Source organism: Pristis pectinata, chromosome 4 (genome assembly GCF_009764475.1).
Source record: "Pristis pectinata isolate sPriPec2 chromosome 4, sPriPec2.1.pri, whole genome shotgun sequence".
NCBI lineage: Eukaryota > Metazoa > Chordata > Chondrichthyes > Rhinopristiformes > Pristidae > Pristis > Pristis pectinata.
Window position 1 is genome coordinate 117,797,118 of NC_067408.1, and position 18,989 is coordinate 117,816,106.

The 18,989-nt window shown below is 56.7% G+C and overlaps 1 protein-coding gene across 1 annotated transcript; it reads left to right on the plus strand.

The window, feature by feature from the left end:
- The first annotated feature begins 3,154 nt into the window (after positions 1-3,154).
- On the plus strand, positions 3,155-13,583 carry LOC127569699 (glutamine amidotransferase-like class 1 domain-containing protein 3, mitochondrial). Its single transcript, XM_052014500.1, is given in 11 exon segments — positions 3,155-3,212; positions 5,410-5,666; positions 8,146-8,164; positions 8,167-8,197; positions 8,902-8,923; positions 8,926-9,009; positions 9,395-9,460; positions 9,462-9,520; positions 11,026-11,118; positions 12,522-12,678; positions 13,048-13,583. Coding segments are annotated over 11 exon segments (975 nt in total). The 3' UTR covers positions 13,177-13,583.
- Positions 13,584-18,989: the final 5,406 nt, after the last annotated feature.

The window sequence follows — 18,989 nt, forward strand, 5'->3', positions numbered from 1 at the left end:
GAGGATGTTTTTCTGTGAACATTGTTGGTTTGGCCATGTTTAGTGCCGTGTCTGGTCAGGTTGATAGGGAGAGGGTTTCATCCAAAGGAGGGGAATGTGGAGCTGTGACTCGGGGTTGGAGTGAGCTCTGTGAAGCCTGTCTGTCGCTGAGGGGAGGAAGAGGCAGAGTTTGTTCAGAGACAGTGAATGAACATAGAACAGAACAGCACAGGAACAGGTCCTTCAGCCCCGATGTCTGTGCCAACCATGATGATAAATCGAATGAACCCCATCTGCCTGCACATCATCCCCTGTCCCTCCATTCCCTGCCTGTTCCTGTGTCTAACAGCCTCCTAAACATTGCTGTCGTATCTGCTTCCACCCCCACCCCTGGCAGCGTGTTCCAGGCACCCACCGCTCTCTGTGTAAAAACAAAACCTGCCCCACATATCTCCTTTAAACTTACCCCCCTCACTTTAAATAAGATTTCTTCATTAGTCACACGTATATCGAAACACAGTGAAATGCATCTTTTGCGTAGAGTGTTCTGGGGGCAGCCCGCAAGTGTCACCACGCTTCCAGCGCCAACATAGCATGTCCACAACTACCTAACCCGTACGTCTTTGGAATGTGGGAGGAAACCGGAGCACCCGGAGGAAACCCACGCAGACACGGGGAGAACGTACAAACTCCTTACAGACAGCGGCTGGAATTGAACCCGGGTCACTGGCGCTGTAAAGCATTACACTAACCGCTACACTGCGTGCATCGACTGATCGATATCACGCTGTATCCATGGACAACCACCTTCACTGTATGCAACCCCACCAATGTTTGCACCATCAGCAACTTACTAATCAATCCTCCTGCATTCTACATGTAATACAAACCACGGAGGTCCCAGCACCGATCCCTGTGGAACACCACTGGTCACAGACCTCCACCACTACCCTCTGTGGGCAAACCAATTCTGAATCTACCAATTCACAGTGGATCCCATGCATCTTAATCTTCTAGACTGCAGTTCTACTCACTGGTCCCCACTCTGAGAGGCACCAGGGGACGAGGGATGCAGGTTTGAGAGATGTGTTCCTGGTCTCAGCCTGAGAAACCCCAATGAGCAGGCAGGTTGGTGCGTGAGGGCTGAGGGAAGCTTGGCGCGAGGCATGGGGGAAGCTCAGTGGTATGTGGGCCTCACCTATTGCAGCTCAGCACTTCGTCGGCCTCGAGCGAGATGGTGGTCTGGGTTTGACCAATTCACCAGGAAGGGTAAATAGGTAATTGGATCCAAGACCAAATGTAGCTAGTGGCAGACACCGGCAGTCTATCACAGTCCGACTTGCAAACTAACTGGGTGAATCATTTTGTTCAAGATATAAATGTCTGCTGCTATAAAAAATGGAGATGGCAGTGGCGCGATGCGCTGGGCCGCAGTGTGTGGGAGTTGGTGGGGACTCCCCGACAATGCAGCCACCAGTCAAGGTTGTCCTCTCCCTGTGGGAGTGAGCCCCACATTCCCACCCCTCCCTGTGGGGGTGAGATCCACGTTCCCTGCTCTCCCTGTGGGAGTGAGCTCCACGTTCCCACCCCTCCCTGTGGGAGTGATCCCCACGTTCCCACCCCTCCCTGTGGGAGTGAGCCCCCCGTTCCCACCCCTCCCTGTGGGAGTGATCCCCACGTTCCCACCCCTCCCTGTGGGAGTGATCCCCACGTTCCCACCCCTCCCTGTGGGAGTGAGCCCCCCGTTCCCACCCCTCCCTGTGGGAGTGATCCCCACGTTCCCACCCCTCCCTGTGGGAGTGAGATCCACGTTCCCACTGCTCTTTGGGGAAAGAAGTTTCTCCTGAATTCCCGGTTGGATTTGTGGGTGACGATCTGATATTGACGGCCACTGGTTATTCTCCCGACTGTGGGAACGTTCTCTCCGCACTATCGAATCCTGCACCACTGGAGGGACTCCCACAGGTCACCCCTCAGCCTTTTCTCAAGACATAAGATACCCAGTCAGTACCTCCTTTCCTGGTGCGTACACCTCGTGTTCCGGGATCACCCGGTACATCGCCGTCCCTGTGGGAGTTCAGATGTGTGATGGGTCCACCCGCCGTACACCTCTCCCCTCATGGTTTCCGGTCTCCTTTACCTGTCAGGGTCCGGCACTGGGAGCCCTTTGTGTTGCTGCTTATGTGCCTCCAGCAGCCGTATCCTGTCGTCACACTCCCCTCCCCCCCCACCCTGCTCCACCTCTCTCTCTCTCTGCCTCCATCTCTCATTCACCTGCCACTGTCTCACATCCCCACCCCTGCTCCCCTCCCCTGCCTGACTCTACCCGCCTGTCGCCTTACACCCCTCCTCAGTCACCCACAGATGCTGCTCGACCTGCTGAGTTCCTCCAGCAGATTGTGTGTTGCAATGATCAGTATGGACGAGTTGGGCCGAAGGGCCTGTTTCTGTGCTGCATCTCCATTAAGAGCGAGTCCTTCCCTGTTGAGCTTTCTATATTGGCTAAGGATGGAGCCCCATCTGTTCCCTTAGCTCCTTTACCTACCTCTTCCCTCCAATTAATTCTAGCAGCTGACCACAAGACCATTATGAAATAAAACCCTGAGGGGGCTAACAGTGAAGATGTTGAGATAGTCTCACTAGTGTGAGACTCGTGAATGAGGGGCTGGTCGTCTGAAACTGAGGAACAGGGACATTTCTTCTCGTAGAGGGTAGTGGATCTCTGGGATTCTCTACCCCAGAGAGTTGTGGAGGCTGCACCGTTAGAAGTATTTAAAGTAGAGGCAGATAAAGTTTTGAGAAATCAGCCATGATCTGCCTGAGGCAGCCTTGAAGGGCCGAGTGGCCTACTCCTGCTATTTTCCTGTTCTTAGGCTCTTTCTTTACATTTAGAGCTGCATTTTCCTTCTGCAGCAGCTCCTCCCTGTGGGAGAAGGTACGTATACCCAGCTCAGATTAAGTGGAAAATGAATCCATGTGGTTTGAAGCAGAGAGCTCAGATCTGACTGTTAATTTACAGTCCAGTGAATCATTCAACGGGACAAAGAAAGTTGTTTGCAAACGCCTGAGGTGGGTAAAAGGTAGAATGGACACAGGAATCTCAACAGCCCCAAGTAAACTGTCAGAAGTCAGACTGAAAGGGGACTGAGGACTCTCTCTACCCAGGAGCCCAGCCATGGGGCGGAACGCCTGGATCAGTCAGGGAGAGTTGGGGAAACATCCCGTCGACACAGGTTGGAGCAACAAGGCTGAACTAACCTCTGGTGGAGAAACCCTAGATAGTATTTGTGGAAAATGTCTAATGTGGGGGACAGGTCACGGGGGGAGGTCTCTGGGGGACAGGTCATGGGGGACAGGTCACGGGGGGAGGTCTCTGGGGGACAGGTCATGGGGGACAGGTCACGGGGGGAGGTCTCTGGGGGACAGGTCATGGGGGACAGGTCACGGGGGGAGGTCTCTGGGGGACAGGTCATGGGGGACAGGTCACGGGGGGAGGTCTCTGGGGGACAGGTCATGGGGGACAGGTCACGGGGGGAGGTCTCTGGGGGACAGGTCATGGGGGACAGGTCACGGGGGGAGGTCTCTGGGGGACAGGTCATGGGGGACAGGTCACGGGGGGAGGTCTCTGGGGGACTGGCGATGAACAAAAACATTTCATTAGTCACAGGTACATCGAAACACACAGTGAAATGCAGCTTTTGCGCAGAGTGTTCTGGGGGCAGCCCGCAAGTGTCGCCACGCTTCCAGCGCCAACATAGCACGCCCACAACTTCCTAACCTGTATGTCTTTGGAATGTGGGAGGAACCGGAGCACCCGGAGGAAACCCACGCAGACACGGGGAGAACGTACAAACTCCTTACAGACAGCAGCCGGATTGAACCCAGGTCACTGGCGCTGTAAAGCGTGACGCTGACCGCTACACTACTGTCACGCTAAAACCAGGCCAATGAGGGTTATTGGAGAAAGCCAGGGTTGGGAGAGGTGACCTAGGGTCACTGTCCGGCTAGGGGTCACTGACCAGTCAGGGTCAGTCCTGGGGTCAGTGACCGGGCAGGGTCAGTCCTGGGGTCAGTATCCAGTCAGGGTCAGACCTGGGGTCAGTGACCAGGCAGGGTCAGTCCTGGGGTCAGTGACCGGGCAGGGTCAGACCTGGGGTCAGTATCCAGTCAGGGTCAGTCCTGGGGTCAGTGACCGGGCAGGGTCAGTCCTGGGGTCAGTGTCCAGTCAGGGTCAGTCCTGGGGTCAGTGACCAGGCAGGGTCAGTCCTGGGGTCAGTATCCAGTCAGGGTCAGTCCTGGGGTCAGTGACCAGGCAGGGTCAGTCCTGGGGTCAGTATCCAGTCAGGGTCAGTCCTGGGGTCAGTGACCGGGCAGGGTCAGTCCTGGGGTCAGTATCCAGTCAGGGTCAGTCCTGGGGTCATTGACCAGTCAGGGTCAGTCCTGGGGTCAGTGACCGGGCAGGGTCAGTCCTGGGGTCAGTATCCAGTCAGGGTCAGTCCTGGGGTCATTGACCAGTCAGGGTCAGTCCTGGGGTCAGTGACCGGGCAGGGTCAGTCCTGGGGTCAGTATCCAGTCAGGGTCAGTCCTGGGGTCATTGACCAGTCAGGGTCAGTCCTGGGGTCAGTGACCGGGCAGGGTCAGTCCTGGGGTCAGTATCCAGTCAGGGTCAGTCCTGGGGTCATTGACCAGTCAGGGTCAGTCCTGGGGTCAGTGACCAGGCAGGGTCAGTCCTGGGGTCAGTATCCAGTCAGGGTCAGTCCTGGGGTCAGTGACCGGGCAGGGTCAGTCCTGGGGTCAGTGACCAGGCAGGGTCAGTCCTGGGGTCAGTATCCAGTCAGGGTCAGTCCTGGGGTCAGTGACCGGGCAGGGTCAGTCCTGGGGTCAGTATCCAGTCAGGGTCAGTCCTGGGGTCATTGACCAGTCAGGGTCAGTCCTGGGGTCAGTGACCGGGCAGGGTCAGTCCTGGGGTCAGTATCCAGTCAGGGTCAGTCCTGGGGTCAGTGACCAGTCAGGGTCAGTCCTGGGGTCAGTGACCGGGCAGGGTCAGTCCTGGGGTCAGTATCCAGTCAGGGTCAGTCCTGGGGTCATTGACCAGTCAGGGTCAGTCCTGGGGTCAGTGACCGGGCAGGGTCAGTCCTGGGGTCAGTATCCAGTCAGGGTCAGTCCTGGGGTCATTGACCAGTCAGGGTCAGTCCTGGGGTCAGTATCCAGTCAGGGTCAGTCCTGGGGTCAGTGACCGGGCAGGGTCAGTCCTGGGGTCAGTAAGAACCCTGAACCATTGCTGACCGGTCACCCCAGGACACTCGACCCTGACCATGGCGCTGTTGACCGGGCCATGGGGCGGGGCCTCGGACAGGGGGTGGGGCAGGGATGGGGGACACACCCCTCGACCCTAGGCCCCGCCCCTTCAGTGGCCCCGCCCACTGGCAGGAGGCCCCGCCCCTCAGCCTCACTCCCAGACTCCCCCCGCGCCGCCGCCCTCACTCCCAGACTCCCCCGCGCCGCCGCCCTCACTCCCAGACTCCCCTCCCCGCGCCGCCGCCCTCACTCCCAGACTCCCCCGCGCCGCCGCCCTCACTCCCAGACTCCCCCGCGCCGCCGCCATGTTGCTGAGGCCCCTCGCCCTCCCGCTCCGCCTCGGCCGGTTCCGCTGCACCGCCCGCGGGCCCGGGGCCCGGGTCGCCGTGGTGGGTGTCCGGGGGGGGGGGGGGGGGGGGGGGGAAGGGTCGGGGGGGAGGTGTCGGGGGGGGGTGAAGGGTCCGGGGGGGTGGCGGGGGGGGTGAAGGGTCGGGGGGGGAGGTGTCGGGGGGGGTGGTGGGGGGGGGTGATGGTCGGGGGGGGGGTGAATGGTTGGGGGGGGTGTGGGGGGGGGGGTGAAGGGTCTGGGGGGGTGGTGGGGGGGGGGTGAAGGGTCCGGGGGGGGGTGGTGGGGGGGGGTGAAGGGTCCGGGGGGGGGGTGGTGGGGGGGGGTGAAGGGTCCGGGGGGGGGTGGTGGGGGGGGGTGAAGGGTCCGGGGGGGGGTGGTGGGGGGGGGTGAAGGGTCCGGGGGGGGGTGGTGGGGGGGGTGAAGGGTCGGGGGGGGGGAGTGGCGGGGGGGAGTGAAGGGTCGGGGGGGGGTGAAGGGTCCGGGGGGGGAGGTGTCGGGGGGGGTGGTGGGGGGGGGTGAAGGGTCGGGGGGGGAGGTGTCGGGGGGGGGTGGTGGGGGGGGGTGAAGGGTCCGGGGGGGGGGTGGTGGGGGGGGGTGAAGGGTCGGGGGGGGGGAGTGGGCGGGGGGGAGTGAAGGGTCGGGGGGGTGAAGGGTCGGGGGGGGGAGGTGTCGGGGGGGGGTGGGTGGGGGGGGTGAAGGGTCCGGGGGGGGTGGTGGGGGGGGTGAAGGGTCGGGGGGGGAGTGGCGGGGGGGAGTGAAGGGTCGGGGGAGGGAGTGGTGGGGGGGAGTGAAGGGTCGGGTGGGGGTGAAGGGTTGGGGGGGTGGTGGGGGGGGGGTGAATGTTCGGGGAGGGGTGGGGGGGGGGGGGTGGCGGGGAGGGTGAAGGGTTGGGGGGGGAGGTGGTGGGGGGTGAAGGGTCGGGGGGAGGTGGTGGGGGGGGTGAAGGGTCCGGGGGGGGTGAAGGGTCGGGGGGGGAGGTGGGTGGGGGGGGGTGAAGGGTCCGGGGGGGGGTGAAGGGTCGGGGGGGGGAGGTTGTCGGGGGGGGGTGGTGGGGGGGGTGAAGGGTCGGGGGGGGGGGGGGTGGTGGGGGGGGGGTGAAGGGTCCGGGGGGTGGGGCGGGGGGGGGAAGGGTCCGGTGGGGGGAGGTGTCGGGGGGGGGTGGTGGGGGGTGAAGGGTCCGGGGGGGGGGGTTGGGGGGGGGGTGAAGGTCCGGGGTGGGGCGGGGGGGGGGGGCGAAGGTCCGACGGCAGCTGTCGGCCAGGCCCGTTTTTCCCTGCTGTAGGACACTCTGACCCTGAACCCTGGGGCCGTGCTGACCCCGGGGCTGGTTTTGGTGGGGGGAGGGGGGGAGGGGGACGGGTTTTTGGGGTGGCGGGGCCAGGGAGAGGGTAGGGGGGTCGGGGTGGGGGGGTGTCCAGGCCGGGGGGGGGGGGGGGGGGGGGTGGGGGTTGGGTGGGGGATGTGCCAGACCTGAGGTCCCCGGTGCTGTTGGGGCCCCTCGGGCAGCCCGGCTCCAGATCCGGTCACTGTGGGGCCAGGGGTTGAGGCCCGGTGGGGGGGGTGGGGGGAGGGGTTTGGGGTGGGGTGAGGGCTGTCCGAGCCCGGTGGGGGGGGTGGACAGCGGTCCCCAGTCAGCTCCCTGTGGCCACCACGTCTGCCGCAGGGCCAGAGGGTGACGGGTCGTCCCCGTGCTGGATCACCCACCCCCCACGGTCGGCATCTGGGTCCCCCACGCCGCCCGCCTGTCAGTGGGCGAGGCAGCGAACAGCAACGTGTAAACACACCGGGACGGGGACACGGGCAGGAAAGGTTGGGAGGGATACGGGCCAAACGTGGGCAGTGGGACTGGCTCAGATGGGCACCGTGGTCGGCATGGGACATGTTGGGCTGAAGGGCCTGTTTTCCGTGCTGTATGACCCCTATAAACAGTCCCAGTGGATGGTGAAGTTCCCCACCTGAGATGCTCGCACCGTTGCCAATTTTCAGATTCCCCTGGAGGAACGCTGACTGTATCAGTGGCGGGAGGTCGGTAGGTGGGAAACAAGGGGTCCCCTTCCCTGAGATTGTTTCAGCTGATGCCTTGAGATCCCAGTGTTGACTTCAACGGCCACTCCTTCCTGTCTGTAAACTACAGTGCCGCCACCTCTGGTGGCTCTTCTCTCACCGAGGGATTGTGATGGAGGGGTCTGGCACTATGTCTGTACACTGTGGTTCTGTAACGGTGGCCATGCCCGTCTCTGAGACAGTTTTCCCAATGTGGACACAAGTGTTGGGATGATTGACTGGGCTCAGAGCTACTCCTGTCTGAATTAGTTGCCGAGGTTGTTGCCAGGTGGTATGCCTCGCCCAGTAGGCAGCTCTGTCCCTAAGGGCTTGGTCAGTGGTTGTGCTACCAACCCACTCCTGGGTTTTCCCTGAATTCCTGGAAACCAGGATGAATGGGCTGCACCTCCCCACTCGTGTCCCAGGGAGGTGGAGTAGCTACATTCTGACGGTGTTGTGTTCCTGTCTTCCTGCAGGTGCTGTCAGGCTGTGGAGTGTTGACGGCACCGAGATTCATGAGGCCTCAGCGTAAGAACCTGTTTCTGTTCACTTTGTGCCTAAGCTTACGTTCCTGGGCTCCGTGAATGGGGTGAATATTGAACCCATGCTGTCCCTGCCCTGGGAGTGTGTGAGGGACAGTGTAGAGGGAGCTTCACTCTGTATCTAACTGTCCCTGCCCTGGGAAGTGTGTGACGGGACGGTGTAGAGGGAGCTTCACTCTGTATCTAACTGTCCCTGCCCTGGGAGTGTGTGACGGGACGGTTTGTAGAGGGAGCTTCACTCTGTATCTAACTGTCCCTGCCCTGGGAGTGTGTGACGGGACGGTGTAGAGGGAGCTTCACTCTGTATCTAACTGTCCCTGCCCTGGGAGTGTGTGACGGGACGGTGCAGAGGGAGCTTCACTCTGTATCTAACTGTCCCTGCCCTGGGAGTGTGTGACGGGACAGTGTAGAGGGAGCTTCACTCTGTATCTAACTGTCTCCCTGCCCTGGGAGTGTGTGGACGGGACAGTGTAGAGGGAGCTTCACTCTGTATCTAACTGTCCCTGCCCTGGGAGTGTGTGATGGGGCAGTGTAGAGGGAGCTTCACTCTGTATCTAACTGTCCCTGCCCTGGGAGTGTGTGACGGGACGATGGAGAGGGAGTTGTCGTTACAACAGGGCATCTGCCTGCTGTGTTCTCTGAGCTGCTCTCTGCCAGTCCAGTCACCTGTGGTGTTTTGCCTTGAAACAGGATCCTTGTCCACCTCAGCCGGCGAGTGTGCTGACTTCCAGGTTTATGCTCCCCAATGTCTCCCAGATGCACGTCATTGACCACGTGAAGGGGGAAGCGGCTGCAGAGAACCCGGTGAGTGCCTTCATCACCCTGCGATTGGAGACACAGTTTGTGCTGTTATTTTGTGAATTGAATCTCAGTTCTTGAGCAGCCCATGCTGAGATTTGAACCTGTGGCCCCTGGGTATCACCTGAGGTATGGGAACTCAGAGGCACAAAAAGTTTCCAGTTATAGAGGCTGGAGCATTGGGTATGGGTCTGGTCTCCTCCCCAAGGAAGGTGTACGTGTGGAGAGAATGTCCATCTCTGTCAGTCTGTCTGTTTAGGATCTCTTGCACTGTGTGTGTGTCTCTCTCTCCAGGATCTCCGGCACACTGTGTGTGTGTGTGTGTGTGTGTGGTGTCCACAATCTCTCTCATACTGTACTGTGCAGTTAATTTCCCGTTCCTGTTGCCAGGAACGTTCTGGTGGAGTCGGCGAGGATTGCCCGTGGTCAGGTGAAGGACCTGGGCCGTCTGCGAGCTGGAGGATCACGATGCCGTTATCTTCCCCGGTGGGTTCGGAGCAGCCAAGAACCTGTGAGTGACGGAGCTGGTCCCGTTGCCGGGGAGACTGACAGTGTTGGGTAGATACATGCACCAACCACTCCCACTCCGTGTCTGTCTGATATATGGTTTGTTCGCTCCCTGGCCTGCCGGGGTCACCTTGTGTCTGCAGCTGTGGCAGTGAGCTTAACCCTCGACTGAGTGCTGTCATGTCTGGCTCAACAATCTCCAGCTGATCGCCCTCTTTCAAATACTCCTCCACCTCCACCCTAAGCTAAATACAACTAATGATCTGGTCTCCCCTACCCTTGGGGACAGAGAGTTCCAGAGATTCACACCACCTCCCACCCACCGCCCTGCTCCCTCCCTCTCCCCCCCCGGGAGGAAATTTCCACACACCTCCGTTTTAAATGACCAGCCCCTATTTGTAACCATTAGAACAATACAGCACAATACAGGCCCACAATTGTTGTGCTGATTCTTTTAAACCTCACCTAAGACTATCTAACTCTTTCCTCCCACATATCCCTATTTTAAATTCCTCCTTATGCTTATCCAGCAATCTCTTGAATTTGACCAATGTATCAGCCTCCACCACCGCCCCAGGCAGCGCATTCCATGCCCCAACCACTCTCTGGGTAAAAAACCTCCCTCTGATATCTCCCTTGAACTTCGTACCTATTACTTTAAAGCCATGCCCTCTTGTATTGAGCGTTGGTGCCCTGGGAAAGAGGCGCTGGCTGTCCACTCTATCTATTCCTCTTAATATTTTGTCCACCTCTGTCATGTCTCCTCTCATCCTCCTCTCTCCAAAGAGTAAAGCTCTGGCACCTTTAGTTCTCTCTCATAATACGCTCTCTAACCAGGCAGCATCCCTGGTAAATCCTCCCTCTGCACCCTTTCCAACTGTGTCCCCCTGTTTGTGACTCTCCCACTAGTGAAAACATATCAACATCTACCCTGTCAGGTCCTCTTTAGGATCTTACATGTTTGAATAAGGTCACCCTGATACCCTCATTCTTCTGAACCCCAAGGAATACAGACCCAGACTGTCCAGCCTCCCCTGACAAGACATCCCTCTCGTCCCAGGAATGAGCCTGGTGAATCCCCTTCAGATGCCTGCAATGTTACTGTGACCTATACAGGGGGGCAGAACTGTGCACAGTAACCAGGTGGGGCCTCACCAACACCTTGTACAACCAGAACAAAACCACCCAATTCTTAAACCCCGGCTCCTTCACAATGAAGCCAGTGTGAGGTTTGCTTTCTGAACCATCTATTGGACCTGCCTGCTAACTCTTTGTGCTTCATGCACTAGAACACTGAGATCCCTCTTGACCCTGTCACACTGTGGGGGTGGGGTGGTGGGGGCGCGGTACTGAGGGAGTGCCACACTGTTGGAGGGCAGTAGTGAGGGAGGGTCGCACTGTGGGAGGGGTGGTGCTGAGGGGGGTGTCACACTGTGGGAGGGGCAGTAGGGATGTGACTGTTCCTCAGTCCTGACCTTCGGTGTAACGATGTCTGTGTTACCCCCACAGCTCGACGTTTGCCACAGATGGGAAGGACTGCCAAGTGATTCCAGATGTCAAGAGAGTTCTGACTGAGTTCCACAAGGCACAGAAACCCATTGGGTCAGTCCCACAGGTCGCTGGTGAGCACGGTTACTGAGTGACGGTGTGAGGGAGCTGGAAGGACATAGTTAGTGAAACAGTTATCAGAAGCAGGAGACCTGGCCCTCGTGTCTGCTGCCCATTCACTCAGGTCATGGCCGTTCTTTTACCTCAGCTCCACTCTCCCAGATATCCCTTAATGCCTGGTAATCTAGTATTTTGGATTCTGAACTGGCTTGCCCATAGAAGACAGAGAGTAGGGTAGAAGGCTGTTATTCTGGCTGGAGGTCCGTGACCAGTGGTGTTCCGCAAGGATCGGTGCTTGGACCTCTGTTGTTTGTGATGTATATCAATGATCTGGGTGAAAATGTGGATGGGTGGATTAGCAAGGTTGCGGATCACACCAAGATTGGTGGAGTTGCAGACAGTGTAAAGGACTATCAAAGAATGCAGTGGGATATAGATCAGCTACAGATATGGGCAGAGAAGTGGCAGATGGAGTTTAATCTGGGCGAGTGTGAGGTGTTGCACTTTGGGAAGTCAAATGAAAGGAGAAAGTACACAGTTAAAGGTGGGCCTCTTACTAGCATTGAGGTACAGAGGGATCTTGGGGTCCAGGTCTATAGTTCACTGAAAGTGGCTACACAGTGGATAGGTGGTGAAGGCGGCGTGTGGCAGGGGTAGGGGAGTTGAGTAGAATAGTAAGGAAGTCACGCTGCAGTTATATAAAACTTCCGTCAGACCACACTTGGAGTGTTGTGTGCAGTTCTGGTCGCCCCGTTACAGGAAGGGTGTGGAGACTGTGGAGAGGGTGCAGAAGAGGTTCACCAGGGTACTGCCTGGATTAGAGGACGTGAGCTAAGGAGAGGTTGGACAAACTTGGGTTGTTTTCTCTGAAGTGTCGGAGGCTGAGGGAAGACCTGGTAGAGGTTTATAACATTATGAGAGGCACAGACAGAGTAGACAGCCAGAGTCTGTTCCCCAGGGTAGAAATGTCAAACATCAGAGGATGTGCTTTTGAGGTTAGAGGGGGAAGTTTAAAGGCAACATGAGGGGCAAGTTTTTTACGCAGAGAGTGGTAGGTGCCTGGAGTGGGTTCCCAGGGGTGCAGTGGAAGCAGGCAGCTTGGTGGAGTTTCAGAGGCTTTTAGATAGACACATGAATATGGAGGGATGTGGATGATCCACAGGAGGAGGGCATTTAATATAAGTTAGCATCAAGATCGGCACAACATGGTGGGCCGAATGGCCTGTCCCATGCTGGACTGTCCTATGTTCTAAATCTACTGATCTACATAGATAACATCCACCGCATGGCCCTCACCAACCACCCTCATCACCTCCTCAGCAGACTCCATCGGGTTTGTGAGACAGGACCCCCCCCCCATTGACCCAGACCTTTAACCCCACTGACCTTCCTTCCAGGTTATGCTGCATTGCCCCGGTGCTGGCTGCCAAAGTGCTTCCTGGGGTAGAGGTTACAGTTGGCCACGAGGAGGAGGAAGGGGGAAGGTGGCCATACGCAGGAACTGCAGCAGCTGTCAAGGAAATGGGCGCAAAGCACCGGGTCACTGAGGTTGATATATCCTTTGAAGCAGCTGTGCTCAATGGAAAAGGTTGTGGGGGACTGGCTTGAGGACGGTGGTGACGTTGGGCGTTGGGAGTATTGGGCTGTCCTGGGTGTCAGGGTTCCCTGGAATGGAGTGCCCCTCAGTATCAGTTCCCTGGGTTTCGAACTTTCCGGGTACCAGGGTTACCAGGGGTGGGCTGTCTCTGGGACGGAGGCACCCTGGGCGTTCAGGTTCTTTGGGGTGTGTCTCCCTGGGTGTTAGCGCTCCCTAGATTTTACGTTCCCAGGGCTGGGGATTCCCTGGTGTGGGGGCTCCATGGCTGTTACGATGTCCTGAGTGGGGGTGCTGTTAATGTGTTGGTCTCCTTAACATGTCCTCACCAAGCTCATGTGGATTCTGAGAATAAGATCGTGACAACTCCAGCCTTCATGTGTGAAACTAAACTTCATCACATCTTCGATGGGATCGGGGAGATGGTGCAGAGAGTCCTGAAGCTGACGGCGAAGTGAGGGGGAAGGGGTGTGTCTGCCTCCGTGTGTGTGTGTGTCTGTGAGCCTGTGTGTGTGTGAGATGGTGTGTCCATCTGTGGATGTCCATGTGTCCCCTCTGTGTGTATGTGTGTGTGGGTGGGGGTGTGTGTGTGTGTGAGTGAGTTGTATTGCCATGCAGTGAGCTCTAGCTGCTCTTACCTGCTCAGGGCCACCACTGTCACAAGGTGATTCATACATTCATTGCCCTGCCCTATTACAGTAGTGTCCCTTGCACACGTGTGATCTCCCAGTATTGCTGCCTTAATTATGCTGTATTAATGTGATTGGTTCCGAGTAAGGAATGTGTACCTGTAGCACGGCTGGAATATTGTGTGAAAGCTGAAAGTGCTTTTGTGATCAGGTGTCATTAAACATGATCATCTTGGGATGTGGACTCTGTGTGCTGGGGCAGGGGGTGGGATGGTGGGGCAGGGGGATGCAAATATCATCATCAACACCCCAGGAATCTCTTTCCTTGCTTCCTGTAGTAACCTGGGGTATATCCCGTCTGGCCCCAGAGATGTATCTATCTAAACGTTTTTCAGAAGCTCCAACACTGCCTCCTCCTTAACCTCAACCTGCTCCAGCACATTAGCCTGTTCTACACTGACCTCACATTCGTTAAAGTCCCTCTCCCAGGTGAACCCTGAGGCAAAGTATTCATTAAGGACCTCCCCTACCTCCTCTGCCTCCAGGCACGTTTCACCCTTTATCCCTCAGCAGTCCTACCCTCACTCTAATCATCCTCCTGTTCCTCATGTACGTGTAGAACGCCTTGGGGCTTTCCTTAATTCTACTCACCAAGGCTTCTCATGCCCCCTTCTTGCTCTCCTAAGTCCCTTCTTAAGCTCCTTCCCAGCTACCTTATAATTCTCAAGAGCCCTGCCTGATTTTTGCTTCCTAAACCTTAAGTATGCTTCCTTCTTCCTCGACTAAATGTTCCATCTCTGTTGTCAACCATGCTTCCTTCACCCTACCATCTATCTCAGTGGGACAAACCTTTCCAGAACCCCATGCAAGTGATCCCTAAGCAGCCTCCACATTTCTGCTGTGCATTTCCCTGAGAACATCTGTTCCCAGTTTACATTCCCAAGTTCCTGCCTACTGCCCTCATAATTAGCCCTCCTCCAATTAAAAACTTTTCCATATCATCTGTTCCTAACCTTGCCCATGGCTAGGTGAAAGGTCAGTTGTGGTCACTATCCCCGAAATGCTCACCCACCGAGAGGTCTGTGACCTGACCAAGTTCATTGCCTAGTACCAGATCCAGTATGGCCTCTCCTCTCATCAGCCTGACCACATACTGTGTCAGGAATTCATCCTGGATACACCTAACAAATTCTGCCCCATCTAAACCTTTTGCACTAAGCAGGTGCCAGTCAATATTAGGGAAGTTGAAATCACCCGTGACAACAACCCTGTTATTTTTGCACCTTTCCAAAACCTGCCTGCTTATCTGTTCCTCAGTGTCCTGGTGGCTACTGGGGGGGGTCTGTAGAATACTCCCAGTAGAGTGAACGCTCCCTTCCTGTTCCTGACTTCCACCCACACTGACTCAGTAGATGTTTCCTCCACAACGTCCTCCCTTTCTGCAGCTGTGATACTATCCCTGATCAGCAAAGCCACTCCCCCACCTCTTTTACCTCCCTCCCTATCCCTTTTGAAACTTCTAAACCCCAGAATATCAGGCAGCCAATCCTGCCCTTGCAACAGCTGAGCTGCTGTAATGGCCACAACATCGTAATTCCATGTACTGAGCCGTGCTCTGAGTTCATCACCTTTATTCCTAACACTTCTCGCATTAAAGTAAACCCATCTAACTGACTGTGTTTCTGACCTGTCCTTCCTCACAGTCTCTCTGCACACTGCATCTACCTTTACACCAACTGCTCCATCATCTGACCCAACACTCTGGTTCCCACCCCCTGCCAACCTAGTTTAAACCCTCCCCAACAGCTCTAGAAAACCTGCCCGCAAGGACATTGGTCCCTCCAGAGTTCAGGTGTAACCCCTCCCTTTTGTACAGGTTGTACCTTCCCCAGAAGAGATCCTAATGACCCACAAATCTGAAACCCTGCCCTCAGCCACGCACTCATCTGCCATATCGTCCTATTCTTACCCTCACTGGTGCGTGGCACAGGCAGCAATCCAGAGATTACCAACCTTGAGGTCCTGCTTTTCAGCTTCCGACCGACCTAGCTCCCTGTATTCCCTCTGCAGGACCTCATCCCTTTTCCTATCGATGTCGTTGGTACCGATGTGTACCACGACTTCTGGCTGCTCTCCCTCCCCCTTAACAATGCTGTGGACTGGATCTGAGACATCCCTGACCCTGGCACCCGGGAGGCAACATACCATCCAGGAATCTCATTCCTCTCCAGTGAATCCCCAATCACTACCACACTCCTCTTCACCCCTGCCCCCTTCCCTGCTGAGCCACGGAGCCAGATTCAGTGCTAAAGATCTGGCCGCTGTGGCTTTCCCCTGGTAGGGTGTGTCCCCCAACAGTATCCTCAGCGATATACCTGTTATTAAGAAGGAAGGGCCACAGGGTGCCCTGCACTGACGGCCTACTCCCTTTCCCTCCTAAATTCCCTCTCCGAATGGTCTCCTTTCTCCTGATCTCCCCAGTCCCTCCTGCACCCACCCCAGCCCCCATCACCCTGTCTCTCCCCCTCCCTCCCACCCCCTCCACCTGCCCACCACCCACACACCCCCCTCCCACTGGGTCCCCTCGTATCAGATCCCACCATCTGCTGCCCTCTGTCACCCCCACCCACCACCTCCCTCTCTCCCCTCCCTCACCTGCCTATCACCCCCCCCCCCCCCCCAAACCCGGATCCACCCATCATCTGCCAGCTCTTATAGAGTCATACAGCATGCAAACAGGCCCTTCGGCCCAACTGGTCCATGCCAGCCAAGACTCCCATCTAAGCCAGTCCCATTTGCTCACTTTTGGCCCCTATCCCTCTAAAAGTTTCCTATCCATGTGCCTGTCCAAGTGTCTTTCAAATGTTAATGAACCTGCCTCACCTACTTCCTCTGGCAGCTCGTTCCATACACTCACCACCCTCTGGGTGAAAAGGTTGCCCCTCAGTTGCTCCACCCCTTCCCCCACCTCTGTACACTGGCTATCTCCCCTCTATCAGTCCAGATGAAGGGTCTCGACCCGAAATGTTGACTGTCCATTTCCCTCCACAGATGCTGCCCAACCCCCTGAGTTCTTCCAACAGCTTGTCTTTGGCTCCAGATTCCAGTGTCTGCCATCTCGGTGTCCCTATCCTCGCTGTCTGACCTCTCTTCCTCTCCCCCACCGGACAAGTGCTGTCTTGTTTGCTGTGGGTAGGTCCATGGTTCAATAGGTGCCGATCTCTGCTCCCAGAAGGGTAGAGATCAGTCTGTGGCTGCTGGGGAGAGGATCAGATGGGGGACTGATGGACGTGTGTCCCCTCCCTACAAGTCCACCGCCAAGCAGATGCCACCTCCTCTCCCACGGGGCCAAACCACACCATCCTGACCTGGGAATAGATCACCGTTCCTTCACTGTTGCTGGGTCAGTCCTGGAACTCACTCCCTAACAGCACTGTGGGTGCACCCACACCCCAGGGGCTGCAGCAGTTCAGGAAGGCAGCTCACCACCACCACCTCAGGGGCAACTAGGGACAGGCAGTTAACTGCTGGCTCAGCCTGTGAAGCCCACACCCCTTGAATGAATTTTTTAAAAAGTGACTTCGTACATTCTGAGAGTTTTATAAAACCAATCTGATTCCGATGTAGGGGTTTGATCCAAAGTGTAAACAATTCCTTCTTACTTCCCCCCCACCCCCAAACAGATGCTGCTCAACCCGCTGCATTCCTCCAGCAGATTGTGTGTTGCTCCAGGTTCCAGTATCTGCAGTCTCTGGTGTCTCCAATCTGATTAGAGTCACAGAGCACTACAGCACAGAAACTGGCCCTTCGGCCCATCTAGTCCATGCTGACCTGATCTTCTGCCTAGTCCCATCTACCTGCACCCGGACCATATCCCTCCAATCCCCTCCCATCCATGTACCTATCCAAACCTCTTAAATGTTACAATAGAACCCACATCCACCACTTCCGCTGGCAGCTCGTTCCACACTCGCACCACCCTCTGAGTGAAGAAGTTTCCCCTCAGATTTCCTTAAATATTTCACCTTTCACCCTAAACCTATGACCTCTAGTTCTAGTCTCAGCCAACTTGAGGGGAAAAAGCCTGCATGCATTCACCCTATCTATACCCCTCATAATTCTGTAGACCTCTATAAGATCTCCCCTCATGCTCCTGCACTCCAGGGAATAAAGCCCTCACCTGTTCAACCTTTCCCTGTAACTCAGGTCCTCAAGTCCCAGCAACATCCGTGTAAATTTCTCCAAGATTAAAAATCCATTGTTCCTAAATAAGGGCAGGGGGTGGGGTAACTGAGCTGGAAGGACCACTGGGGCTGTGATTGGTTCCCTGTACTTGGTGTATTGGTCAGTAGGCATGGTGTCAGAGGTCGGCCTTCAGGTGAACAAGTCGCTCTCCCTTCCTGTCTTCAGAGTGTTGAGGGACTGTCCTGCAGGTCAGGTAATCCAGGGCTGCCTCCTGTGCAGTATGGCCACACATCGATTGCAGTAACTCTCCGTCGCTGCCGCCACTGACTGTGCACAACCGGGGAGCTCACAGGGCAACGGGAAGGGGCAGGCACTACACAAAGGCAGGGCGAGTCTAGCCCAGGTTCCTGCTCCCGTGACCCTTGGGTGTGAGAGGGTAGCTCAGCCTAAGGTCCTGGTCCCAATCACTGCCACATGGCCCCTGGGTGAGAGGGGGAGGGGTGGGGGGAAGTGTGTGGGTAGCTCATCGTCAGGCCATCAGTCAGAGCGAAATGGGATTTTCCTTTCGTTACAGTCTCTGGAGACTGCAGGGCCAGAGATACTGGGTGTTGGGGGTATTAACCAGAGCCCGTGAACATCACCATGAAGCGTTGTGGTGTGCAGCTGGTTTAGATATTTATAGCCTGATCTGCCTGACCGCATGACCAGCTCATTCTGTCAAATCTGCTCACCGTGTGCAGGATCTGCCTGGTTTAAGATAATTCCCGGCTTTTCGCTGTTCCAAACTTGTTAAACCCCGGCCCCTCCCCCAAGTCTCCTCCACTCTCATCCCTGTCATTGTGCAACGAGCCCCTGGGGCTCTGTCACCGAGACCATCCTGTGCAGCGTATCTTGCCCTGTTCACCCCTCGGTTCTGCCGTCCTCCCTCCGACCCTCCCTCCCCCAGTCCCAACCTTCCTCCTCTCCTGAGTCCCCTCACTACCTGACACCTCTCCCCCATAACCCTCACCAGAGGTGTCCCCTTGTTGGGCAGCCTCCTGCCCTCTGTGGTTCTGGATGGTTTCTGTGTTCTTCACAAAGCTTGGAGTTTATATACTTCAATCAAATCTCCCCTCAGCCTTTTCTTAAAGAAAACAGTCCCAGCCCCTCCAATCTATCCTTGCCCAAGACTGCAAGAAACTGCAGAGAGTTGTGGACACAGCCCAGCACATCACAGACACTAGCCTCCCCTCCACTGACTCTGTCTGCACTTCCCACTGCCTCGGGAAAGCAGCCAACATAATCAGGGACCCCTCCCACCCCGGACATTCCCTCTTCTCCCCCCTCCCATCAGGCAGAAGATACAAAAGCCTGAGAATATGTTCCACCAGGCTCAGGAACAGCTTCTATCCTGCTGTTATAAGACACTTGAATGGACCTCGTAGGATAAAGATGGACTCTTGACCTCACAATCTACC